Source organism: Mercenaria mercenaria, chromosome 2, assembly GCF_021730395.1.
Source record: "Mercenaria mercenaria strain notata chromosome 2, MADL_Memer_1, whole genome shotgun sequence".
NCBI lineage: Eukaryota > Metazoa > Mollusca > Bivalvia > Venerida > Veneridae > Mercenaria > Mercenaria mercenaria.
In genome coordinates this window covers 66668662-66696639 of record NC_069362.1, presented here as the reverse complement: position 1 = coordinate 66696639, position 27978 = coordinate 66668662, and the positions used below count along the sequence as shown (strand labels likewise).

Sequence of the window (27978 nt, the reverse complement as noted above, 5' to 3'; positions counted from 1 at the left end):
TTGAGACATGTGGATATACAATTATCAACACATTGTGTTTTTTAATTTGCGCCGGGTCCGTCTCTTTTCATCTTTGTACGCTTCATTAATCTGAATAATTTAAGGGCACGTGCCGACATGCGCGAAATGATCTTACGTAGGTTGTAATTGATAAGTAATTGATTAATAATTGACATTAATATTCGGCTAATCGCCAGAATCATTGGCGCCAAGACACGTGTCCATTGTACCGCTGATTGCTAAAAGGGATACGTCTATGTACAGTTTAAGTCAAATAAAACAATTCTTCTTCTTCTCTTTACTGTACTACATACTGGAAATATGCCTACATTCAGTAGTAATACCAGGTTTTTAACGACTTTTCCTTGTTCTCTTGCTTCTTTTTGTTTGAACTGGCCTCTAGCTTTGCACTATTTATAGTTCTGTAGGTTGTCAAGTCTACTGGAACAACTGCTCTTTTAAGGAGCTCAAACATTTGGGATCTGGGTCAGATAGTGGCTTAGGTAGAGTACTTAGACTAATACTTGTAGCGTGGGCTGATCAGCAGGATAGCAAGTAATTGAGATACTGAGGTCTCCTGCCGACCCAGACGTTTTGGCAAACAGATGTGATTGTAGATAATCTATTACTGCTTTACCAAAGATCAGACTGTGTGTACACAGACAGGCCATTCCGTGTTCTAAGCAAGTATGATGATTCAACACATACAATCCCTATTTTCGAAGTTGTGTGGACCTGAAAAAATGCTAGGTCGCATTTTTCATATCAATTAGATGTCTGTAATAACATTCTGATGTCGACATCATTTCAATCATAGAAGAGATGAAGAAGAAAAAAATTCAATGTTTTGCCAGAAAGAAAAAAAAATACATGCAAGAAAAAAAATGTTACATTTGTGTCTTTCCACATTAAGTTATTGATCTCGTTGAATACATATGAGAACCTTCCATTTTATTCAACTTGTTTCATAAATTTAATAAGAAAAGACTTGTAGACAGTCCTACAAGATTCTCTATATAACATTTTCTAGACAACAAAAAAGCTATTGTGGTAGTTCAATTCATTTTCCTTTTAGTACTAATTTCTGAAATAAATATTACTTCTTTCTTTAGCACCTATTGTCCACAACCTCTTCCACCAAAGGGGCTAATCTCTTCTTGTTTACCTGCAACATTCTTAGATCGAACAATTCTCTATTTGTCAATGCAGAACAAGTACCTTGATAAGTGAGAAATACAAACAAATGCAATTTCGTATTTAAATGCAATTTTCATGTACAAAAGTTTTCATTGGCAATTAAGTTGATCTAGAATTTAAACAAGATAACAATACTCTGATGTAATCGGCCCTTTATTGGATGTACACTGCAGTGCTTAGATCCTGTTCCATTTGAAAAAATAAATTGACAGAACTAGATATCTAGACAGAACAGAACAGAATTGCTCTACACTTCACTAGTAAACTGTTGTAACACATCCTTATAAACTGATCTTTCACATTTACGTTAAAACAGTCATTCCTTCCAACAAATAATTGCAAACTATTTAAGTCTAATAAAGATAAAACAAACTTTTTGTTTAGATTTATTTTAGCACAAATATTGAAATTGTGACATTTATAACAAAGAAAATACGATCACAGATGTTCATTGATATGTACACATTTATACATAAATAAGGAGAAAGACACAATGTTCAAACACAAGAATACAGTTCTCAAAAAAAAGACAGATGATTCAAATTTTAACAAATAAGAAATTTGGATGGAATAACTTTTATGAAACCATACATACCGAATTATATGGATATAGACATTCTTATAGATAAACATGGTCATACCTCCATTAAGACTTTGACTGTGGAATTCTTTAAACATTGTGCATAGTACATGAGTATGTGCAGTGATTCACTATGCAGTCATAGTTCACAAAATACTTCATAACCGACAGTCTCTGTACACCAGTACTTTTTACAGAAAATATCAAATATTCCTATCTTATGAAACTCTGTGTTAACGTCATAAAAATTTAACCAAAAGAAGCAACAATTTAATAATTAAAGAGTTATACATGCTGCAGGGAACCAGCAAGTTCTGGCAGTGTTTTTATGCAAAATCACAAATTTTACATTTTCAATAAGAGGGTAAATCTTTTGTAGAAATAAATAGCGGTTTATATACTTTAAAAAAGTCATATATCTATATTTTCACATAATTTAACAATTATAATTTCATACAACAGAAATTCAGTCACTTGTTTTCAGTTTTATCACAGAACAGTTTTTTTTTTGTCGACTTTTATTCCTCTATAAACTTTCATCATCTACAGACTTTGAGCTAAGATTAACAGTGACACGTCGTAAAGTGGGCTGTGCATGAGGATACTCCTGGTTCAACCTGTCCACGATGGCGCTCAGAGATTGCATCCGGTCAACCTGTTTCTGATACTCTGATTCTAATGATGCCTCGGACTTGCAGAGCCGGTTGTACTTGCCTTCCTTTGCCTGCTGGTAGTATTTCATCTTCTGTTGTCTGGCCAGCAATTCTGTCATGTTCTGAAATCACAAATTTAACATTGAGACTGAACGAAACTAAACTGGTACATTTTAGTTGTCGATAAAAGTGTAAATATCTTACTTTTTGTGATGCAGAGTGGCAAACAAATACTTCCACTTGTTCTTTCATTGGCTAAACAATCAATTGATTGTTTGTTCCAGCCCCTTAATAGATGTAAATTATTCTTAAAAGGCTCCTTGATAAATAAAATTTTTGTTCTTAAAATACTTGACTAACGTGTCAAAAATTCCATTAAATTAAAGCCTGCCATATGCCTGTCACTCGTATTATATTGCAAAGCAAAAGTGTGCCAAAAGCAGCAGATTTATAACAAAGGACAGAAGTTGATAATGGTTTCATCTTGTACAGTTAAAGCTGATTGTAAGGGATTACCAGGTATTAGCAGAGTATTACTATGACATGTTGTTACAGTCCTATCTGCTAAAAGCTACCACATTAACTGAAGAATTCCTAATCTTATAAGCTTTAGTAAATTGCATCCTTTATAAAAATAAATAATATCCAATTTTGTTGATAATTTAACCGTACAACAGATAGGTATAAACACATTCCAGTTCAGCAGTTTTCCTTGTAAACAATTTTATGAACACCTTGTTTTTATCGTAATATAAAATACGGCTAACCATCATACCCTATAAGAAATAGATCTTCTTGTATGGAAGAAACATTCCTTCATTTCTCTGTTTCTGAAGATGGACAACATCGCCCAAAACTATGTATTACAAACCAAGACCTTGAAAATTACTGCCAGTGAAACTCACTATAGAAATAAGACTTCTTGTCACAGAGCCTTTGTAAACAAGAGATGATTCTAAAGGTCTTCTTTGTAAATGTTAAAAAAACAAAAAACAAACAAACAAAAAAACCCCTAAAAATTCAAAAGCATTTAACAGCAAAAAGCATATGTCACAAATAGGGAAGTTGCAATATGTTTTTTTATCAGATGAAAAATAAGTTTCAACTAATTTGTCAACTGTACAAGATAAAACAGATGCTGACAAAGATAAATTCTGACACAGCCTTAATGTCATGACGAAAGAGTGGCGGCAATTTTAAACATCATCTAACTGAAAATTTGAACATCCTCAGGCAAACTTTCTCACATTTCTAATGAAAAGGTGTCAAAAACCGTTGTGTTACAGTAACAAAGAGATACTTAGAAGCAAGTGATGCACCATACAACTGAGGTCTATAATTGTAAACTACAGCAGCCCCTAGCTAAAAATGGCGGGATCAATTTATTCAAAATTTGTTCATTTTGACAGTTACCAAGTTTGCAACAATTTACAAAAGTACCATTAATGGTACAAATAAACATGTCAGAACCTAATTGTGATTATATGGTAATAGTTAGGTCACACTTTATAACACCTTTATGCATATTTAATATACTGTATGCAAATTTTATAAACATTTTTATTGATTTATTTGAGCAAGTTGTTACATGATGTTAGCAGTCAATAATAATTTCAATAAAAGCAATCATCAATGTTGTTAAAGTTGTAAACTTGTCAATAATCAGTTTTCATGATGTTTTCACAAAAATTTATGGCAAATTCAAACATGGAAATATATGTCTGTGGCTCAGTTGAATATGAATTTTAATAAAGGTTGATATATTTGTTCAGGTAATAAATAAAGACGAAATAAATAACATATTTGAGATATATTTTCATATTTCAATGAATGACAGATTTGCCATTATACAACAATGCACTCTTTTGCAATATCTCACTATAAACGCCATTTGTGGCTAAGTTCATAATTTCAGGAAACGAAATAAGCAGAGAAAAAAATTGTAAAAGATATCACGGTTTGACTTCAAACAGACTTAAAATGAAGGACAAATTACTCACATATAAAATCACCCAGGACCACTTTATTTCACCAAGGCACAAAATATGCCCCACTTTGTTAAATAAAAACAAAAATATTAATACCAAAATATTCTGAATTATCTTTGTAGAATCAGCCCTGCTACTTTTAAATAAATATATTACAATAGATATAATTTTTATTATTTTCATGCATTCATATAAGGATTTAGATATAAATCAAAATATTTTGCTTATATTTAATATTTGTACTAATTGTATAGGGGAACCAGCAGGACCCTACTTGGTGATGTAACACAGTAATCAGTTGGTATTTATACATCTGAACATCACAGTGATCTAACAGAATAATGCTTAACTACACTGTTACCTTCAAAGGGAAATGTTGATCAATGTGCCACATACAGCAGATAAATGGACAAAAGCCTAACAGTTGTTTAATATATCATTAAGTCTGTATTCATAGATATCTGCAGGTAACAAAGGAATCTGATAACAATGAATGAATGCGGCTTAATTTATCAATCATTAATAACACTACAGCCTGCAGACAGGCACAGTAGGGGTCATTAGGGGTCAAAAATACCCTGTCGGGGGTAGGGGCTACATACAACCCTTAATCCTGTATGAAGAATTAATAATTTAATTTTTCATGCAGTAATTTATTTCAAATAGAAAATGTTTTGAACATTAAAGAATTATCTGTTAATCTTTTATGAAAGTAAACCTGTCTATAATTTACTTGTTATATTACATTTGCATTCATTATCAAAACTTATTCAATTATTTTTCCCAATTCAAGTGTACTAAAGTCCTTGAACACAATCTAAGCACAGTTTTTCTTCTTTGAGCTAAGTATGATGTAATTCGGGGTTAAATTCAATTGGTTCATTCATATATATAAGTAATGTCTAGCTTAATTAAACATAAGCCTCTGCTTTATCAACAAAGACAACAAAAGAACAGAAAGTAAATATGTAAATATTTGCACAGTCTAACTATACTGAGATATCTATCACATCACTATCTATGTACCACAGTTAGGCAGTATCACAAATATAAGGGGTCGCTTGGATATAACAAGAAATTTGGAGGGAAACTTAAAAATCTGGAATAAAGGGGACAGGTGGAGACAATCTCTAAAGTCTCACATTTTGTGTTAATATATAGCAACTATACATACTTTAAGCAGGTGACTTGTAAAGCTAGCTGGAAATCTCACATTTGTTTATGATACTTCATATTTCTGCTAATTATCTATTTCAATATTAGCAGGGAACATGACTTTAAAGAGATAATGTTATACTTGTATGACACCTACATTGAAAGGTTGGAATATTTTCACACTGGTCTCTTAACTAATTTAGATGAAATATATCACATAAAAAATACAATAAAAATCAGACAAATTCTAGGGACTGTGCATGTCAGTATTACCCTGTATGAATTCTTAACATCAAGCATTTACTGAAATTCTGAATGTTTTCCATGCTTATTTATTAATTATATTTTGCTATGTCAAGTTATAGGAATTTACCTAGAGACTGACTGAATGTAATTATGTTCCGTTCTTACTATGTCTATTCTAATCAAAGAAGGTGTTTTTTTCATTTAGAAGGGAAGAGTCTGTATTGTTATTTGGGGAAAAATAGCTTGGTATACGGGCACAGAGGAAGAAAACTCCTCATGTAAAGTCAATTTTTGGGAAAAGTGCATTTTCGAAAGAACTTTTCTGAAAGCGTGAAATCTATAAACAACACCTAGCAGAAGGAAACAGAAGCCCTGCAAAGTAACAAAATCTTTTTTTTTTGAAAAGTCCATCTTTTTAAAACTTTGCTTCCGCTTAAGATAATGTTTCAATTCAGGTCAAGAAAGATGGACTGTTAGTTAAACGACAGTCACTGCTTTTCCCACCAAATTTTGAACAGTGGAGTGGGGGCCGTCTCAGCACACTTATAGCTCAATTATCTACTTTAGAGTTATTACTATATAGCCTTAGGAACACAGAAACTGGCATAAAATGTTACATGTCATCAAACATGACAGTTAATTCATCTATTATTGACCTAAACCCTCAGGAAATGTGTCTGGTCAGAACTGAAGGGGCAGGTGACCCTTTTAAATGTAGCGGCAAATTCAAACAACAGTTAAACTAACAGTCACTATGTTGACTTGTATGTTTACTTTATTAAAGCTTTGATGATAAGGTATTCAAATGTATGACATACTAATAAATACAGTTATATGATGGTAATGCTTTCATACAGTTTTCTGTTGCTGATTTTAATTCAAGCCTTAATGAGCATATCTATGATTAATGAAAACTGAATTTTTTCATTCAAACTTTTTGTTTCAGTAATTTTGAATATTATATATTTTATGGAACAATATGACAATGAAGGATTGAATCCAATGTGATTGTTCAGACACATTTCATGCTAGTCTAGACAGCCTACAAAGCTCGATCAGGGCTTAATTAAGAATTAAATGCTACTTTTAGTGAATGTAAAATTTTTAACATATTTATTGTACATTGACTGAGGAGAGAGGCAAACCACTGTGCCTTTTAGTCTACCCCAACATCAAAGTGCCTCAAAGAAAGACAAGTTCAGGAAAGGAATCATATCCCCTATGTAATCATCAAACCGTACTTAGTTGCTAGTAGCTTTTGTCTTTGTTTCACCTATCAGTCAAGATCTGAAAATTTGATTAATTAGAGATTTGACCAGGCATGCCCTAGAGCACCTGAACTAATTTCCTCCTCCCCCAGTATTGTTTACTTGACAGGTACCATATTGTTTCCTTGTGATATCTATTAGAGAAAGGGCCATAAATTTGTGAAAAGATCTGTATTTGTCAAATTTAATTGCATTCAACAAATTGAGTTTTTATTGCTTTTTTTTTTCAAAATGTACAGTTATCTATAATCTTTCAGATGTCCACTGTCATCATGTAACTGTGTGAAACTACAGTACCATAAATATGTCATCTCTATATATTGTTTATAGAAATATTTGTATGCTTAACTGAGGAGAAAACGTAAAATTGCTTTTTTAAACTTTTCTTTACATTTTCAAATCCTTTCTTACAGAAACACGTCTTGTGCAAAATGTAATAGTTTACTTTAAAGGCTGTCTTAATATGCTAATTAAAAGTACAGTTTAAATTTCACTTATTTTTAACTGACTGCATTTCTGACAGTTAATTTAGAAAAGATGTTAATCTATAAATCACTCAATAATTTAGCAATTAGCAGATGTTCATTCTCTACCTTTTTAATTAATTAACAATAGTATAGTTTGTACATTTGAATAAAGCTAATAGAACAAATAACATTGCAGTTCATATAGGGTAATGGAATTTTGGGAGAATAAACGTATATTATACCTTCTGTTTAACTTCAATAAGTCTATCAATATCTCCATCAATGGTGTCCGAGTTGCTCTGCAATGATTGGACGTTCAGCTGACCCTGTTCCAGCTGCGAGCTCAGTTGTGTCTGGTGATCACGTAACTGCTGGATTTCACCATCACATGAATTTGCCTCCTGTACAACACAGCAATGTTCATACAGCTATTACAAATTTATGTAAGTTTGTGATTCTCAACAGTTTATATCATTATATCTCATTTTTAGTGAGGAAGCTACTAATAGCATTTTTCATATTTTTGGTATGACATGGCCAGAAATTGAACCAACAACCTCCTGCACTCGAAGCCAGTGCTCTACCATTAGGCTTCCAAGGTGGTACCAGATAACAACAAATTCTATGTTAAACTGAACACGGAATTTAGTAAATCATAAGTCACACTGAATGCAGATTTTAGTAAAAGTTAAACTATCAGGAATATTACACAATCTACAATTGCCAACTCTGCTTCAGCATTCATATTTACAATGTTCCAAAGTTTTGATTTAGAAAATATGTTTTATCAAAAGTTACATATAACATTGCTTGTCTTATACTAGAAAATATCAGTAAAACCAATAGATGCTCCATGAAGTACCGCTATTGCCTTTTGAAAGCACAAAAGCATAATTCATTGAGAAATACTCCAGACAAGGATGCCACTATAGTTACTAATGTTGAATAATCAAAGGGCAATGACTCAATGAAAAATCATCTGACTAGAACATGAAAGGTAATACATCCATCTATTCTTGACAGTGAAGCTTCCTATGAATTGTCACTGAATTGTTGCCAAAGGTTGCTGAGGGATACTCCAGACAAAAATTGGTGCTATAGTATACTAATGTTGAATAATCAAAGGGCAATAACTCAGTGAAAAATGATCTGACCAGAACATGAAAATATGCACATCTCCTGATATGAAGTGTCACTCAATGCCAGTGAGCAGTTGCTGAGAAATAAACTGGACAAGAATATGTGACGGACTGATGGATGGAAAGACATGAAACAGCAACATATAATTATGTGTCCTCTTTCTGGGAGCATAAAAGACTTTATGGCCTTTTCTAAAAACAAAGAATTGACTTGGGATATAAATTTAAGTCTAAAGCCTAATTCAAGAGTCTTCATAAAACAAAATAAAGATATCTTGAGCCATGTCATTTCTAAAATTTCTCTTAAAAAGGAAAAATACCAAAGTGAATAGATAAGATTATCACTTCTGAAATCAGAAAAGAGTTATGGACTTATGTTCAATGATCATACCTGAATTGTTTGTTTAATCTTTTTTCTAGTTTCATTCATTTGGCGTTCAAATGTTCCTTTTGTTAGCACCTTCTTGTTGATTTTCTGTGAGGCGTCCCCTCGAGTAACTATCGTGTCACGTCTGAAATACAGAATATCAAGGCTTCGGTATAATAACAGGGACTAAAGAATGATCAACATTCTGAGTTGTGTTGAAACTGGAATTTCATTTCTGAATCCTTATAAAAGCGAGGGACTGAAGTGTGGTTTGAATTCCTGGAAGCTATTCAATTTACACTAATTTATCTTAGCATGATCGTGATGAAAGCTTAAAGCTTACTTGAACCACTCTCTAGTACACTTTCTGGAAAAACAAGTACTGGTATCATATCAGGTATGCTGATGATCCTGGGAGGCGGGGCTAGAATCCAGAATCTACATGTTACCACTCCCCTTAAGGAACCTTTTTTCAACGGGTCCTGCAATATACCACTAAGGACCGCTAAGGACCACTAAGGAGGCACAAAGGACCACTAAGGACCTCTAAGTGTGCACTAAGGACCACTAAGGGGTGACTTAGGGTACAATAAGGGCCCTTAAGAAAAATCTAAGAAATAAATGTTAAAATAAAAAAGATATGAGTAAATTATTTCAGGCAGTTTTCCTAGCAAAGACCGCTAAGGAGGCACTATGGGCCACTAAAGACTATTAAAGATGCACTATGGACAAATTAGGGGCAATTACGATAATAATTATTGAAAGCAGTGCCAATAGATTGTATTACTTTAATTTTCAAGTTTAAATTTTAATTATAAGATAGCATGGCCAGCTAACAGACTGCTTAAGTTATAAATGTCTCATGAATAAATATGCATTTTGTCTGTATCGCATAACAACACAATCAAAATTTAGTAACTTTATTGTCTTCAATCTAAAATCATGAAATCTTATTTAACCTTATTTATCGATATAATAATTATAATATATTGATATAATGTACCTTAACAAATTCATATACTATATGTCTTATCAAAAGTTCTATATACATACATACTAATCAATTAAGTCAACGGAAATTTTAATTAACCTTATTTATTGATTTTTTAAGAAATCCATACTATATCATAATATTATGTCATATCAATAAATCATATATTATATATATTTTTACAGAACAATAAAACACACAATTGCATTACTTATCAAAAGTTCTATGTACAAACATACTAATCACTAAAAGTCATTGAAAATTTTTATTTTAAAACCTTATTTTAATTTTGTACCTTAGTTTAACAAATTCATATACTATATTATATGTCATTTCAAGAAATCAGATATATATTTATAGAATATTAAACACACAATTGCATTGCTTATTAAAAGTTCTACAAACATACTAATCATTAAAGTCATTGAAAATTTTGATTCTTATTTTAATTTTGTACCTTAACAAAGTCATATACTGTATTTTATGTCATTTCAAGAAATCAGATATATATTTACAGAAAAGTACCTACAAAGGACTAATTAAATATCATTTTCCACTGAATAGTTGTTTGTAACAATTTTTACAATACAACAGAGCAACAATTTAATATAACTGAAAGATTTTATCAAACACAGCTTGAATGGATGCAATCAAGAAATCTGCAAAATATATTCATTTCTTAGAAAGGGAATTATTTATGACAAATTAATTATTGATATTTATTTCTGTACAAATTTATCATATATGCTTCTATATTTGAAGACATATATTTTAGAATCAATATATTTAGATATTTCTTTTCACTTGATGGTATAAAGAAAACTGCCTGAAATAATTTACTCATATCTTTTTTAAAAATTTAACCATGCTATCTTAAAATTAAAATTTAAACTTGAAAATTAACGTAATACAATCTGTTGGCACTGCTTTCAATAATTATTATCGTAATTGCCCCTAATTTGTCCATAGTGCATCTTTAATAGTCCTTAGTGGACCATAGTGCCTCCTTAGCGGTCTTTGCTAGGAAAACTGCCTGAAATAATTTACTCATATCTTTTTTATTTTAACATTTATTTCTTAGATTTTTCTTAAGGGTCCTTATTGTACCCTAAGTCACCCCTTAGTGGTCCTTTGTGCTCACTTAGAGGTCCTTAGTGGTCCTTTGTGCCTCCTTAGTGGTCCTTAGCGATCCTTAGTGGTTTATTGCAGGACCGTTTTTCAACCCTAAAATCCATGAATAATTTCTAATCACTCAAATGCCCTTACTTCCAAATTTAAATTGTTACAGTAGATGTTTTTACCTTGACACAGCCTTCTCCATCTCTTGTATCATCTTTTCTTGTTGCTTCATCAGCTGTGAATATCGGACCTGCATACGATGGATTTCGGCCTTCATGGCACGCACCTCGCCTTGACCAACTTCGGAGTCCACAGCAGCACGAGTTTCACGAGCAAGCTGAGTTTTCTTCTCCCACAACATAATCTGACGTCTAAGCGAAAAGTAATACCAAACTTAGACATTCCATCATATGTCAAGTATTTACATCATAACAAAAGTTCTAGTAAAAGTACTATGCATTGTGTTGAATAACTATTTACGATATTTCAAATATTGTAAAATTAACGCTCCTCAAAGAATTTTCTGTGTAACATTTCATTTATCTAATTTATAAAATTGTTAAAATATTTCTTTGTTTTTTCCCCTTAAAGATTCTATAAAACAACTGGGTTGAAACTATCGCTTCTCTTTAACTGTAAGGTATAAACTTAGCCTCTACATGACTTTGTTATACTTACTCAGCCTCAACAAGACTGTTGAGCAGCCTTTCTTTCTCCTCCTTCAGAGCCTCGAGGTTAGTCTGTAATTCTATAGACTCATGTTCGTGGTCCTGAAAGACACAGCATTTTGCATACACATATATATCTATTCTTTACACTTACTTGTAACAGTTAAATACAATAAATATTCAAACTTCTTTGTAGGATGATGATTCCTCAAACAAAAATAAACTTTGTGCACGATTCAAACTACTGACCATCAGTTCAAAGTACAAGTACTATGCTCTACAACTGAAACAGCTTTTGTAATTACGTACATTCAACAGACCTGTTGCTTTTGCTATTTTTTGTTTTTAGAGCCTATTTTTCTGACAACTTATTGACACACAGCAAGGATACTGCTAAAACTTTGGAACATACCTTGAGCCTAGTGATGAAGTCGTTTTCTTTGAGGATATTGTCTTGTTGCAACATGACTTGTGTTCCCTTCTCTTTATGTAAGAGTTTGTTTAGTTTGATCATATCATTCTGCATGTTGCTGATGCTGCGTTCTATCTCATACGTCTCCAACCTCTGACCATCAATCTCACCTGATGTACAATATAACATACACATGAGCAAACTTTCAGAAATTACCAGGCTCTCTGTAGCTTGCAGAACAAACTATAGTGCTCTATAAGCTAAAAGAACTAACTGCATTGCTCCTCAAGCTAGCAGAACATATTACAGTGCCCTACACACTAGAGAACACACTCCAGTGCTGTACACACTAACAGAACAAAGTACAATGCTGTATACACTGACATAACTATAATGCTCTACAAGGTAACAGAACTAAATACAGTGCTCTACAAGCAAACAGAACTTACTACAGTGCTCTACAAGCTAGCAAAGCTAACAAACTTAATTGCAGTGCTCTACAAGCTTATAGAACTACAGTGCTCTACAAGCTTACAGAACTACAGTGCTTTACAAGCTTATAGAACTACAGTGCTCTATAAGCTTATAGAACTAACTGCAATGCTCTACATGCTAACAGAACTAACTACAGTTATCTGCAAATTAACAGAACCAACTACAGTGTTCTACAAGCTAACAGAATTACAGTGCTCTACAAGCTAGCAGAACAAACTACAGTGCTCCTTGAGGTAACAGAATTGCAATGTACTACAAGCTAGCAGAACCTATTACAGTGCTCTACACACTAGTAGAACACACTTCAGTGCTGTATACACTTACAGAACTAAGTATAATTCTGTATACACTAACATAACTAACTACGGTGCTCTACAAGCAAATAGAACTGACGGCAGTGTTCTACAAGCTATCAGAACTAACTACAGTGCTCTACAAGCAAACAGAAGTGACTACAGTGCTCTGCAGGCTAACACAACTCACTATAGTGCTCTACAATCTAGCAGATTAACTACAGTGCTCTACAAGCTAGAAGCATTAATTACTGTGCTCTACAAGCTAACAGAACTAACTACATTGTTCTACAATAATAGCAGAACTAACTACAGTGCTCTACACTTAGCAGAACTAACTACAGGGCTCTAAATAACACAGAAAATGTCCTAATATGAAACAGAGGCAAGTGGTAAGTTACTACCAGTCAACTAGTAGAAGAAAATAGTCAAATGTTTGATATTTGCTTATTGAATGCTTACTGAAATTTTTGTATAACCAAATGAAATACAATCAAAGCAAGTTCTGTACAAAGGTTTAATGTACTTCATTCCCTAAAAGAGAATGTTCTGTAATAAATTATAACAAACTAAGCAAAGAATACCTTCAGTTCTAGCTTTTTTCTGGGTAAGAATTGTAAGCTGTTTCTTCAGCTTGGTTACATCAACAGATTGTTCATCCTTGTCCTTAGAAAGTCGCACCAGCTCAGTCTGCTGTCTCAACCACAACTGTTGCAGGTCAACAATCTCCTGTACTCGAGCATCTATTGATTTCTGTAGTGAGTTGATGTTGATCTCAAGTGGACCAAGTTCAACACCCTAAAAAGGAGGTAAACGTGTTAACATCAGAACTGTCTATACATAGTATTTATTAACCAAAGTTTAGTTTTTTTCACTTGTTGAGGTGTTGTTGTTGCAACTCTTATTTGACTTTATGATACTTTAAACTTAAATGCAGACATTTCATTTATAAGCTATACCTTTTGGGAAATTATGACAGAAAATGGTGGCAGCTTCAGAACAAGTTCCAATCCTACTTATGTCAAGTGCTGTAGACTGAAACACTGCCATTATAAAAACTATACAAGGATAAAAATTCGCCACCAAATGTAAACAAGAGGACCATGATGGTCCTGAATCGCTCACCTATCTCCACATGACCCAGTGTTCAACTGAGTATGACATCGTTATTTCTATTATATGACATAGTGACCTAGTTTTTGAGCACATGTGACCTAGATATCATCAAGATAAAAAATTCTGACCAATTTTCATGAAGATCCATTGAAAAACATGGCCTCTAGAGAGGTCACAAGGTTTTTCTATTATTTGACCTAATGACCTAGTTTTTGAAGGCACGTGACCCAGTTATGAACCTGACCTAGATATCATCAAGGTGAACATTCTCACCAATTTTCATGAAGATCTCGTGAAAAATATGGCCTCTAGAGAGGTCACAAGGTTTTTCTATTTTTCGACCTACTGACCTAGATTTTGACTGCACATGACCCAGTTATGAACCTGACCTAGATATCATCAAGCTGAACATTCTCACCAATTTTCATGAAGATCCATTGAGAAATATGGCCTCTAGAGAGGTCACAAGGTTTTTTCTATTTTTAGACCTACTGACCTAGTTTTTGACCCCACGTGACCCAGTTTTGAATCTGACTTAGATATCATCAAGATGAACATTCTGACCAATATTCATGAAGATCTCATGAAAAATATGGCCTCTAGAGAGGTCACAAGGTTTTTCTATTTTTAGATCTACTGACCTAGTTTTTAACCCCACATGACCCAGTTTCGAACTTGACCTAGATATCTTCAAGGTAAACATTCTGACCAATTTTCATGAAGATCCATTGAAAAATATCGCCTCTAGAGAGGTCACAAGGTTTTCCTATTTTTAGACCTACTGACCTAGTTTTTGACCGCACATGACCCAGTTTCGAACTCGACCTAGATATCATCAAGGTGAACATTCTGACCAATTTTCATGAAGATCCATTGAGAAATATGGCCACTAGAGAGGTCACAAAGTTTTTCTATTTTTAGATCTACTGACCTAGTTTTTGACCCCACATGACCCAGTTTCGAACTTGACCTAGATATCATCAAGGTGAACATTCTGACCAATATTCATGAAGATCTCATGAAAAATATGGCCTCTAGAGAGGTCACAAGGTTTTTCTATTTTTAGATCTACTGACCTAGTTTTTCACCCCACGTGACCCAGTTTCGAACTTGACCTAGATATCATCAAGGTGAACATTCTGACCAATTTTCATGAAGATGCATTGAGAAATATGGCCTCTAGAGAGGTCACAAGGTTTTTCTATTTTTAGACTTATGACCTAGTTTTTGACCCTACGTGACCCAGTTTCGAACTTGACCTAGATATCATCAAGATAAACATTCTGACAAATATTCATTAAGATCTCATGAAAAATATGGCCTCTAGAGAGGTCACAAGGTTTTTCTATTTTTAGACCTACTGACCTAGTTTTTGACCCCACGTGACCCAGTTTCGAACTTGACCTAGATATCATCAAGGTGAATATTCTGACCAATTTTCATGAAGATCTTGTGAAATACATGGCCTCTAGAGAGGTCACAAGGTTTTTCTATTTTTAGACCTACTGACCTAGTTTTTGATGGCACGTGACCCAGTTTCGAACTTGACCTAGATATCATCAAGATGAACATTCTGACCAACTTTCATAAAGATCCCATGAAAAATGTGACCTCTAGAGTGGTCACAAGCAAAAGTTTACGGACGCACGGACGCACGGACGCACTGACGCACGGACGGACGACGGACGACGGACACCGCGCGATCACAAAAGCTCACCTTGTCACTTTGTGACAGGTGAGCTAAAAAAACATTAATATACTGGTCTTACAGAAAACAATCATTTAAAATTGGTAAACAAGGTAAAGGATGTTATAGAAATTTGCTCAACTTTATTATTATTAAACCTATTCATTAAAGTCATTAAAACTGACAAGACAGACACTTACGCCAGCCTTGCTGATCATAACTTCAAGTTTTTTGTTGAACTGATCAATGAGATTCTGTTTACGCTCAATGATTGCGTTTCTGCGCACAATCTCGCTCTCACTCTTGTTAATGATCTCATTCTGTCTGGCAATCTCCTTATCAAGATCTGCTGAGATTTTCTGTAGACGTTCTATACGAGCTTTGACATTGGAGATCTGTAGGGTATTCTGGGATATGTCGTTCTCCACCTCGGCCATTTGTGTTTCCTGTAGTAAATCAAACATTTCATTTCAAGCTTTTAACCCTTAGCCTGCGACATTTCTAAAATGGAATGGTCCTTCATTCAATTTGGGCAATACCAATTGTTATTTGAAGGGGTGTTCACTAAACATTTACTGACTGAATAGTGAACAGTGCAGACCATGATCAGCCTGCACGGATGTGCAGGCTGATCTTGGTCTGCACTGGTCGCAAAGGCAGATACAATTGCCACCAGCAGGCTAAAGGTTAAGAAGATTACTGAATTTATAAAACAATAGATCATACCCAGATAAGCCCATTGTTTCCAACAGTGAGAAATCAAGATTTTTCAAAGACAGGGAACTGATCCGAATGCGAAAGAATATGAATTATATTAAAATACACATCCTGTCAAGTTAAAATGTAAAAGAAACATACATATGAGCCATGCCATGGGAAAACCAACATAGTGGCTTTGCGACCAGCATGGATCCAGACCAGCCTGCACATCCGTGCAGTCTGGTCAGGATCCATGCTGTTCGCTAATGGTTTCTCTAATTGCAGTAGGCTTTAAAAGCGAACAGCATGGATCCTGACCAGACTGCGCAGATGCGCAGGCTGGTCTGGATCCATGCTGGTCGCAAACTCACTATGTTGGTTTTCTCATGGCACGGCTCATATATTAAATGACCTTTTAGCCTTTTTTCTAGGATATACATTGTGATGTAATGACATTCACTCCACCCTGTGCATTACACATCATGTTGCACAAGTGAAATATATTTGTTTTACTAGCTAAGTATCTTCCATTCTTTAACTACTAGATTTTACAATTTCATTTGTGGCTTATTGTGCAAGTATTGCAGGACATGTTTATCTATGAATCAGTTACAGATAAATTAATCCATGTGAATGCTACACATGGCACAGAAAGACAAAACATTGAATGTTCTGTACAGAAAATTTATCTCAAATTCAATATTTCCAACAGATTTATTTTTGTTAAAAAATACCCTTTTACATTTCACTTTTTCAATTATCTTTTTTTGATGTGAAACAAGAGACAAATTCAGAAAATAATTAATACGAATATAAATCAACTTTATGCATCGAGGCATGTCTGTACTTTTAGCTCAAAACAATACTGCGGTAAACGCCGAGGATAGCGGATAAGTCACGCCTCTCTAATTGTCGTTGAATTATAGTCTATGTTATTTACCAGTTGTTTAGTCAATTCCCGTTTCTTTGTGGTAAGTTTTTTGGTATACTGAGCAGCCTTGTCCATGGTGAGCTGACTCCTCATCTTTTCCATGATATCATCCTCCAGCTTCACTTTCTCCAGATATTCTCTCTCTATCTGCTTCCATAGAGCATTCAACTCATTCTGTCTCAGTGTTTTGTCCTACAAATAATGAAAGTAAAAGTTTGAATATAAAAACACTTTCTGGCATTCTAAACTTTTACTGCAAACAAATATTAACATAATGGATACTATCATTAAATGTTCTTTAATTCATAATCATAAAAGTTAAATACACTATGCTCACAAAAACTGTGATTTAACCCATTTTCCAACTGCACACAATAAGTTCTTATTTATAATTCATCAAGGAACAGCAGGATCAATATGATACCTTGAAGTCATTCAGACATTTTTGTTATTTGAAGATACAAGGCTCTGAAGAAAACAAGAACTGGTAATTTAACCTTAATATACTGTGAAATCATTAATATTCGTGGGGGACAAATTTTCGTGGATTTCGTGGTTAAGTAAATCCATGAAATTTAATCCCAACGGACAATTAAAATTCCAATTCATTTTATGTTCAAAAGTTGAAATCCACGAATTCATATTCCCACGAAATTGCCGTTTTGATCAAAACCACGAAATTTCATGCCCACGAAATTAAATGATTTTACAGTAATGTTATAATGTCAAGACTGGAAATATTATACTGAGAGACATGTATTTTGAACAGTTGTTGAACAGCATCCTATTATCCACTATTCTGGTCTGAAAATAATGACACAAAGGTTGTTCTCTAGACTACTAAACTTACAGTCATTGCTCTGTTCAAACTCTGCTCAGTCTCATGAAGTATCCTGGTATAAGTGGCATACTCTGACTTGAGGGCGTCGTGTTTGCTCTGGCACTGTGTCAGCTGTTTCTTCACGGTCTCGATATCTCGCTCTGTCTTGTTCAGTATCAGAGTCAGCTTCTCATTTTGCTCCTGCTCTTTCTGGATTGATTTCTTGTACCCTTCAATCTCTGTCTCCAGGGACAGCACCTTCTGTTGTTGCTGACTGATAATCCAATAGAATATTCCCATTAGTATAGATATAAAATTGAACGCAATTCAAAAAGGAAAAATAGTACATCCATTACCTGGAGAAAGAAAGAGGTAGAAATGTTACAACCCCCATCCTGAAAAATGATATTAAATCGGGATAGTGATGTAGACATGTACCTTTTGATATTTCAATATGCTTCTGTAAATGTACAAGGAAAATTTAATCAAGACTCAAGAAAAGGTAAAAAATTTTAGATTTATAATTGATTTAAAAATGAAATTACTCTGGTCTATAAGATTAAAGTCAAAGTCTTAAATACTGTCAGGTGGAGCACTTTGTCCTTTCTATCTGTAATGGTAGAGAAAAGCTGTATGTCTACAACCATGACTAAAAAGATATGGCAGTTAGATACCTGAGTGCCTCGAGCATGGCAGCATGAGCCTCATCTCTCCTCCTCATACCAATCAAACTGCTGTTCCACTGCTGGTATAACTGCTTCTTCTCTAGACTGATTGCCTGAAATACACCAGCAGCTATAACACAACTTGAAACATAAAATACATGGTGTAAAATATTATACAAAATACCCTGACTCAAAAGACTTTTCTTTCACTATAAACATAATATTTACATGTTTTCTCTTTTCTGTCTACTGTTCACACCTTCCAATATTTTTCACCAGCTATCATGTTTTGTCTTCAATGCATTTAACACTATTTTTTCATGAAATATACCCCAACATTATCTTTAAGATTTCAAGTTGTGCATCAGCTATTTCCTTTATGTGAAAACATTATTCAAAACCGAGCATCAATGTTTATATCTATACGGCAGTCAAAAAATAGCTAGGTCCGATGTGAAGGGTCAGGGCATCTGACCGTACGTCCAATATGGTATGGAGTGGGTTGGTTTTTACTACTGCCGAGGTATTTTTGCAATGCAGTTTTCTTACATGCATGTTCAGTTTTTATCACATCTGCATGGTCAGACGAGTTTCCATTTGGTCAGATGGGTTATCCTGGATCGTCTGACTGAATGTCAGACAAGTCTTGAACCTCTTTCACCATGACTGATACAGTTATCCACCCACTAAACTAAGCAAACTTACTTTTACTCTAGATTATCATGCAGTCAAAAGCCAATAATACCAATGTTCTATAACACAGTTCACGTTTTTAAACTTACCTCAATTTCCATATAAGCTTCCATCAACTGTTCTTTGGCAGCTTTTGTCTCTTCTAGCTGGGCAGTGAGCTGTGCTTCATACATGGCGATCTCTTCCTTGAGTTTATCTACCCGTTCTACAAGGCGGTCTACAAACAGATCCTGTTTCTGTTTCTCTATTTCAGCCTTGGCTACCTCGGTGTCGGCTTTCTCAGCTGCTCGCCTCATGATGGCAATGTCAGAACGCACATCCTCCTTGGCATTCTGCATGTAGAACAGTCTCAGTGCAAGGTTCTCTACCTCACCCTGCAACTCAGACGCTGAAAACATCCAATAAAAGAATTATTACGAAGATTATTAAATTAGTAATATCAACTTCCAAGTTATATTTATAATTTTTCAGAAACTCTTTACTGCAATAATAAATATGTTATTACCTTCACTCTGCAGGAGTCACAGAAGCACAAGGTAAAGTATCCAATCTAATCATATCTACAATACTGACCTGGTATGCATCTGACAACATCAGAGGCACTGTAACTGAAACTCTATTCAGCTGCCAAAAAAACCCCCAAAAAACAAGAGCTGTCGGAGGACAGCAACGCTCGACTATTCAACAGCCTTGTCGATTGAATGAATACGAAAGTCGAAAAAGGGGCATAATTTAGTAAAAAAGCAAAATAGGGTTATGGAACCTGTATAGTGCTTATCAGCTCATGACAGTGGACAAGTGTGTGAAGTTTCAATCCATTCCCATTAGTGGGTACTGAGATACCAGCTTACATATAAGAATTTAACCCAAAACTCCTAAGTTGAAAAAGGGGCATAATTTTGTAAAATGCGAAGTTGAGTTATTGACCCTTTGCACTGTATGTCATATCATGACAGTGAACAAGTGTGTAAAGTTTCAATCCTTTCCCATTAGTGGAAACTGAGATACCAGCTTACATACAAAAACTTAACAAAAAATTTCTATGTTGAAAAAGGGGCATAATTCTGTAAGAAAGCAAAATAAAGTTATGGGACCTGCTTTGTGCATGTCAGATCATATCAGTGAACAAGTGTGTGAAGTTTCAATCCATTCCAATTAGTGAGTACTGAGATACCAGCTTACACACAAAACCTTAACCAAAACATTCTAAGTCGAAAAAGGGGCATAATTTTGTAAAAAAGCAAAATAGAGTTATGGAACCTGTGCAATGTAAGTCAGTTTATCACAGTAAATAAGTGTGTGAAGTTTCAATCCATGCCCACAAGTGGTTACTGAGATACCTGCTTACATACAAAACCTTAACCAAAAATTTTTAAGTCAAAAAAGGGGCATAATTTTGTTAAAAAGCAAAATAGAGTTATGGAACCTGTGCAATGTAAGTCAGTTTATCACAGTGAATAAGAGTGTGGAGTTTCAATCCATTCCCACAAGTGGTTGCTGAGATACCAGCTTACATACAAAAACTTAACCAAATCGGGACGCGGATGCGGACGCTGACGCGAACACCGACACATGGGTGAGCTAAAAACAGAAATATTTTATTTGAGAAATCCTGTTTAACAAAATCCTGTTAACCCTTTAACACATTTAAAACATGAAACAGATTGTGCTGTCTTGAATACACTTACTCTTTTTCTTCTCCACATTAGCATTATACTGTAGATCTTTATACATATTTCTGACATCCTCTAGCTGTTGTTCCTCCTGAGTTCGCACCTGTTTCACCTCCGAGAACTCATCATGCCGTTTCTCGAGCATCATCTGGTACCGAGCAAGTTCTTGTTGTATTCCGTAAAGATCTACACCAAGGTCCTCGCGCTCCTTCTTACGATTTTTCAATGACTCATCCTGTATTCATATTATAAATGTACACAACTAAAGTCATCTATCGCTTTTTTAAATTCTTTGATGGAAACAACATGTTTCAAGCTATTTATGCAATTCATTTCACTGCAATAACTACTTCATGAGAAGAAATTTGAACTATTTGGAAAGACTTGCCTTTTCTTTACTGCAGAATCCTTCTACTAAATTGTAAATCTTATGTTTGAATTGGGTATAATAATTTTTTTTTTCAACAGAATTTCACTTAACAGGTCAGTTATCCTTATAGCCTTTCTGCATTTCTTGTTAGCAAAGACTTCAATCTCACAAAAAAACTTAGCGGCTAAGGACATTTTTTCCCAATTTCTTTCATTAAATTATATCAGGTGACTACATCTCAAATATGCAAATCAAGCCATCATGATTGACACTGACTTTAAAGTACAAGATTTTCTTTACCAGTTCTCTCAGTTCTAATGTGACTTTCTCATTCTGTTTGGTAAGCTGATTCTTAAGAGCAGCTTGAAACCTTTTCATCAGTGGCTGAAAGGTGAAAAGCATTTGAAATATAAATATAACATAGCTAACAGTTGATGGAAACATATTGCATCACTTAATAAAACCTTATAGACATCAGAGATCATTTACAAAATTAGAGAAAATATGAAATTAGAAACAAGGTTAAATAGTTTCAGTGAAATATAAAATGAAATATATTTTTTAACATGCTAAGTTGTAAAAGAATTACCAGAACAATGCTTAAAAGGGTAGTTAGTAAAATCAATATGAGCCGCGCCATGGGAAAACCAACATAGTGGCTTTGCGACCAGCATGGATCCAGACCAGCCTGCGCATCCGTGCAGTCTGATCAGGATCCATGCTGTTCACTATTAAAACCTACTACAATCAGAGAAACTGTTAGCGAACAGCATGGATCCTGACCAGACTGCGCGGATGCGCAGGCTGGTCTGGATCCATGCTGGTCGCAAAGCCACTATGTTGGTTTTCTCATGGCACGGCTCATATATTGTACTGAATGTCTGTAAAAAATAAAGGTTAACTTACATGGTCGGGTTCAAGAACTACCATAACGTTACTCTCAGCATCACTGCCCTCGTCTGAGTCCTCTTCCTGACCCTCATCTTCTTCCTCATCATCATCACCTGAGCCATCACTTCCATCACCATCTGGTGGTCCACCCCCTCCTGCAGCCATTAGCTGCCCATAGTTCTGGTCCATACCCTGGAAATCATCCTCCACTACATTGTCACCATCCCCATCATCCCCACCTGGTGCAGGAGCTGGTTGAAACAGAAATATACATAAACAAGAGCACCGCCTTGCGGGTGCTGACGCTCATCTGATTTTTTTTGTGTAATAGAAATATTGTCCTACCCATGATTTTCTAAGTCTAAAAAGGGCCATCATTCTTGCAAAAAGCAGGATAGAGTTATGTTTCTTGATGTACAGTGTCCACTTATGATGGTGAAAAACTGTTGCAAGTTTTAAAGCAATAGCTTTGATAGTTTATGAGAAAAGTTGACTTAAACATAATACTCAACCAAGAAAATGATTTTCTAAGTCCAAAAGGGGCAATAATTATTGCAAAAAGCAGGATGGAGTTATGTTGCTTGCTGTAGTTTATGAGAAAAGTTGACTTAAACATAATACTCAACCAAGAAAATGATTTTCTAAGTCCAAAAGGGGCAATAATTATTGCAAAAAGCAGGATGGAGTTATGTTGCTTGCTGTACAGGGTCAGCTTATGATGGTGAACAAGTGTTGCAAGTTTCAAAGCAATAGCTTTGATAGTTTATGAGAAAAGTTGACTTAAACATAATACTCAACCAAGAAAATGATTTTCTAAGTCCAAAAGGGGCAATAATTATTGCAAAAAGCAGGATGGAGTTATGTTGCTTGCTGTACAGGGTCAGCTTATGATGGTGAACAAGTGTTGCAAGTTTCAAAGCAATAGCTTTGATAGTTTAAGAGAAAAAGTTGACCTAAACATAAAACTTAACCCAAGAAATCTGATATTTTCTAAGTCCAAAAGGGGCCATAAATCTTGCAAAAAGCAGGACGGAGTTATGTTTCTTGCTATACAGGGTCAACTTATGATGGTGAACAAGTGTTGCAAGTTTTAAAGCAATAGCTTTGATAGTTTAGGATAAAAGCTGACCTAAACATAAAACTTAACCAAGAAAACTGATTTTCTAAGTCCAAAAGGGGCAATAAATCTTGCAAAAAGCAAGATGGAGTTATGTTTCTTGATGTACAGGGTCTGCTTATGATGGTGAACAAGTATTCCAAGTTTCAAAGCAATAGCTTTGATAGTTTAGGAGAAATGTTGACCTTAACATAAAACTTAACCAAGAAATCTGATATTTTCTAAGTACAAAAGGGGCCATAAATCTTGCAAAAAGCAAGATGGAGTTATGTTTCTTGCTATACAGGGTCAGCTTATGATGGTGAACAAGTATTCCAAGTTTCAAAGCAATAGCTTTGATAGTTTAGGAGAAAAGCTGACCTAAACATAAAACTTAACCAGGCAACGCCGACGCCGACAACCGCTCAAGTGATGACAATAACTCATCATTTTTTTTCAAAAAATCAGATGAGCTAAAAAGAACATGTATTTATCTCATACAATTTTCTTAACTGGCAGAACAGTAAAATCATTCATCAACTGCTTTATATATCAAATTTCATGTTTCACTCCAGCAAACTACTTTAATGGATAATGTAACAACCTTTTGTCCCCGAGGTTGATGTCAAATAAAAAAAGAAGTTTAAACAAAACTTATGACAATGGCCATCATAACAACTGTTTTAAGAAATCTGAACATCAAAGCTCCATAAATGTCAATTCGACCCAGTTCTTACCTCCAGCAGTGTCCTGTGTTTGTTCTCTGGATGCTGACTGTGGTCTACTAGCACTAGCAGGTCTTGAACCTTTTCTAGAGCCAGCTGATGCAGGGCGGTCCAGTGACTGGCCTGTTTCCTCTCTGTCCACACCAGGTTGTTCCCCTTGTTGCTCAACTGGCTGTTCTACAGCCTCTGGTGAAGGTGCTTTATTGTCAGCTGCTGAACCACGCCCACTTCTTGGTGCTGACGGAGGTCTGTTGGAACCACCAGATTTGGCAGAAACAGGTCTTGATCCAGGTTTGCCTGATGCTGGCCTGGAGCCTGGTTTGCCTGATGCTGGCCTTGAGCCTGGTTTTGCTGATGTGGGTCTGGATCCTGTAACAGATTTTTATCTAAATAAAAACAGACAGAAAATAGAATACGTCTTCAGTTAGTATTTCAGGAAAAATTTATGGAATTCACAGGAGAACAAACACTTTTTCTAATGTTAAGAGCTTCAGCAGTGTTTATTCTAAATGCACCAGTATCAATTAAGTTAAATCATAGTCACTTAAAGTAAATCAGGAAAAAAAGAAGAATCATTCAAAATGACAAACCTGCAGCAGATTTTGCTGCTGACTGAGGTCTACCAGATGGTGGTCTCTCTGCTTGTGCTTCACTGGGCTCCCCTGTCCCGGTGTTCTCTGCAACTTCATCCTTTTTGGATGCACTAGATGCAGGTCTGTACAAAGAAAACATTAAATGGTGTTACACCAAAATCAAAATCAACTGGATTTGTGCAAGAATAATTTATGCAATCTTCAAAACTGGAGGTTAGTATCCACTTTTTGCAGTTGCTAATTAATATATATATATATATATATATATAGAAATCTTAATTTGTGATTATTAAAAAATTAAGTGGATTAAGAATTGGTAATATTGGGTACATGGATTTAAAGACAAAGTTACAATGTAACAAAGATCCTTTAAAGTAAACCTAGGGGAGAAAATACCAGGGTCCCTACTGGGGACTGAATCCTGGACCTTGTAATTAACAGCAAGGCTGATGGAAGTGTTCTATAAACCTACTATCACTACACTTCTTATGACTTTTAGCCATAAAAAATCAAAGACAGGGCTTTTTTCCCCTACAAATCTACCTCTGGTAAAAGGAGGTAATCTCAAAGCAAACAAGTATCTTTTTTCCCAATTCTGAATTTAAAATTTGAAATGATTGTGACCTTTTAGGGTTTTGCTGTTTTAAAATAGTTTTGCTAATTTGTATTTATATTTTGGTTGCTAAAACAACAGTTATACTGTTGAACATTTACTGAAATGCAATCAATTAATATTTTACACAAAAAATATCTTTACATAAATTTTGGTAATTTGCAAATTTTCCCAAACTGGCAATTAGACAATTTCCAAGAGAATTTTTCTAATTCCACTGGTGTTGGTGGCATTCTCAAAATTATGACAAAAAAAAGGCCTGAAAGAGCATAGCATTTTTATGACGAAAAATCCCGACTGCCTGTGGTGGGCAAACCCTGGTCGCTCAGGTGTTAGTCCAATGCTCTAACCACTGAGCAAAGGAGTTGACTCCCTGACGCATTTGTGAGAGACTGGCTTTAAACATTTATCATTCAAATTCTGTCTTGTATTATAATTATATAATCAGTTTTTATCTATTTTTGTGTGTTGAACTGTTTTATTAATATCATAGAAGGCCACATTGAAACTTAAGATGTTTAATATGTTCTAATACTGTTATATATCTTTATGTGTTACCTTCTTTAAATAAAGTTATTATTATTATTATTATATATTATCATAAACATGCAGGCGATGCGTAAGCCCTTCCCCTCTTCAGATTCCAAACAACCTCACCTTTATAGCTCAGTGGTAAAGTGTCCGCTTTGAGTGTGGGTGGTCTGGGGTTTGATCCCTTGCAGTGTCATACCAAAGACGTGAAAAAATGGTATTGCTTGGCACTCATCATTTTAAAGGGTTGTACCAGGAGGTAAAATCAGCACAGGTAAGTATATCTTTAATACTGGATACCTCCTTTGTCACACAAGAGCTTTGTAGCTCAGGTTATATGTTGATTATATGCGACATTAAATAAAGCTTACCTTTATCTTTATGACTTTAGCCTTAACAAATCAAAGAGGGTAGCATTTTATGACGAAATAATCCCAACTGCCTGTGGCAGGATTTGAACACAGGTCACTCAAATGCTAGTCCAATGCTCTGTCCACTGAGCCAAAGAGTTGACTCTTTGAAGAGGGAAGTGTTCCGGTCCCTTACAGGGCTCAAATTTAACTTTTTTGACCACTTTCAAATTTTAGTAAGTAGCTTTTTTTTTCTTACTTGCTAAATCTGAAAATCTTCTTGCAAATTTAAACTTTCAATAAAATTTTTACAATATCCTTAAAAATCATGTTAGAACACTAATATTGTTTGCAGGGTTTTCCTTGATGCACAATTTTGTGCAATTTAGCACACTGATTATCAAAATGACCCTGAAAATAATTGAGAACATGTCATTGATGGCGCAACTTAACTACCAGCTGAAATTAGGGTGACACGAATTTTCGTACTCAATATTGTGAGTAAGTACCGATTCGCGAAGTAGTAAGGTAGACTGCGTTCTAAATTTAATTATCGGATAGACTGCTACATCTCTTTATATGGTAAACCATTTGTAGCAGTGTGTATATAATTTATAATTTGTCTATGATATTGATTGTCCGATTAGCTCAGTTGGTAGAGCATCTGACTTTCAAGCATAAGGTCGCAGGTTCGAGTCCTGTATCGGGCTGCACGTTTTTCCACTCCTATTACGCATTCAACAAAAATGGCTCACCAACAAAAGATGCATGATTTCTGTCTTCTGCATGCGAGAAAAAACCCTGTGACTGCCTCATCCTCAAACGAAAACGCAAATATTAACAAAAACTGCGGCAATACCGTCTATATTATTTGTACTGTAACTCACAAAAAAATGTGTGTGACGTTTTTATCAACTCACATTCTGTGAAATCTGCTTGCATTTAGCAAGTTAGCGATAGCAAAATTTGAGCCCTGACTTACACATAGCCTGCACATTTAAAGCCCATGTCTGACAACTGCGTCAGGGAGTAGACTTCGACAATATACTCTACAATGCCTCTGTGGACATCGACTGGAGAGGGCTTTTCAGTCTTTGGCTTTGATTTGAAATGCAGTATCTGTTTAAATTTGCACAGGAATGTTCAAGCTCTTTGGTACAATCCAACAATTTCAATATGTTAAATCCCCACCAACGTCGATATATTTCTTGTTTGTAAACAACATTGCCTTGGAATGTTTGAGAAACATTTGGGAAACTACAATAACCCAGTTTTATTGCACAACGAACATGAACATGCTAGTGTCATTATGTTAGATAAATGTACAAATGAAAAGCGATGTCAATCACTTAGAATTAGGATAAAATCATAATTCGTGACGTTAAAAATTAAGTAAAAAACTCTAAAACCTTTCTGTAGGATCAGAATCCGCCATGATGTTTTGTTGCTAGGCAGGAAATAACAGTAGAACGTATTATGGGTAAATA

The 27978-nt window shown here is 34.8% G+C and overlaps 1 protein-coding gene and 1 non-coding gene across 2 annotated transcripts; one reads left to right on the top strand and one right to left on the bottom strand.

The window, feature by feature from the left end:
* Positions 1-1332: 1332 nt before the first annotated feature.
* LOC123564158 (coiled-coil domain-containing protein 40-like) lies at positions 1333-27954 on the bottom strand. The gene is made up of 18 exons (XM_045357523.2): positions 27901-27954; positions 24995-25119; positions 24417-24773; positions 22599-22834; positions 21993-22076; positions 21338-21557; positions 19739-20037; positions 18966-19069; positions 18322-18565; positions 17481-17663; positions 16042-16287; positions 13623-13836; positions 12251-12420; positions 11849-11940; positions 11353-11541; positions 9085-9205; positions 7797-7955; positions 1333-2552 (listed from the first exon to the last, which is right to left on the bottom strand). Exons 1-18 carry the CDS (start codon positions 27924-27926, stop codon positions 2304-2306), a joined length of 3318 nt encoding a protein of 1105 aa, XP_045213458.2. The 5' UTR covers positions 27927-27954; the 3' UTR covers positions 1333-2303.
* Positions 27129-27201, top strand: Trnae-uuc (transfer RNA glutamic acid (anticodon UUC)). Its single transcript has one exon. It is a non-coding gene; the product is annotated as a tRNA-Glu (tRNA).
* Positions 27955-27978: the final 24 nt, after the last annotated feature.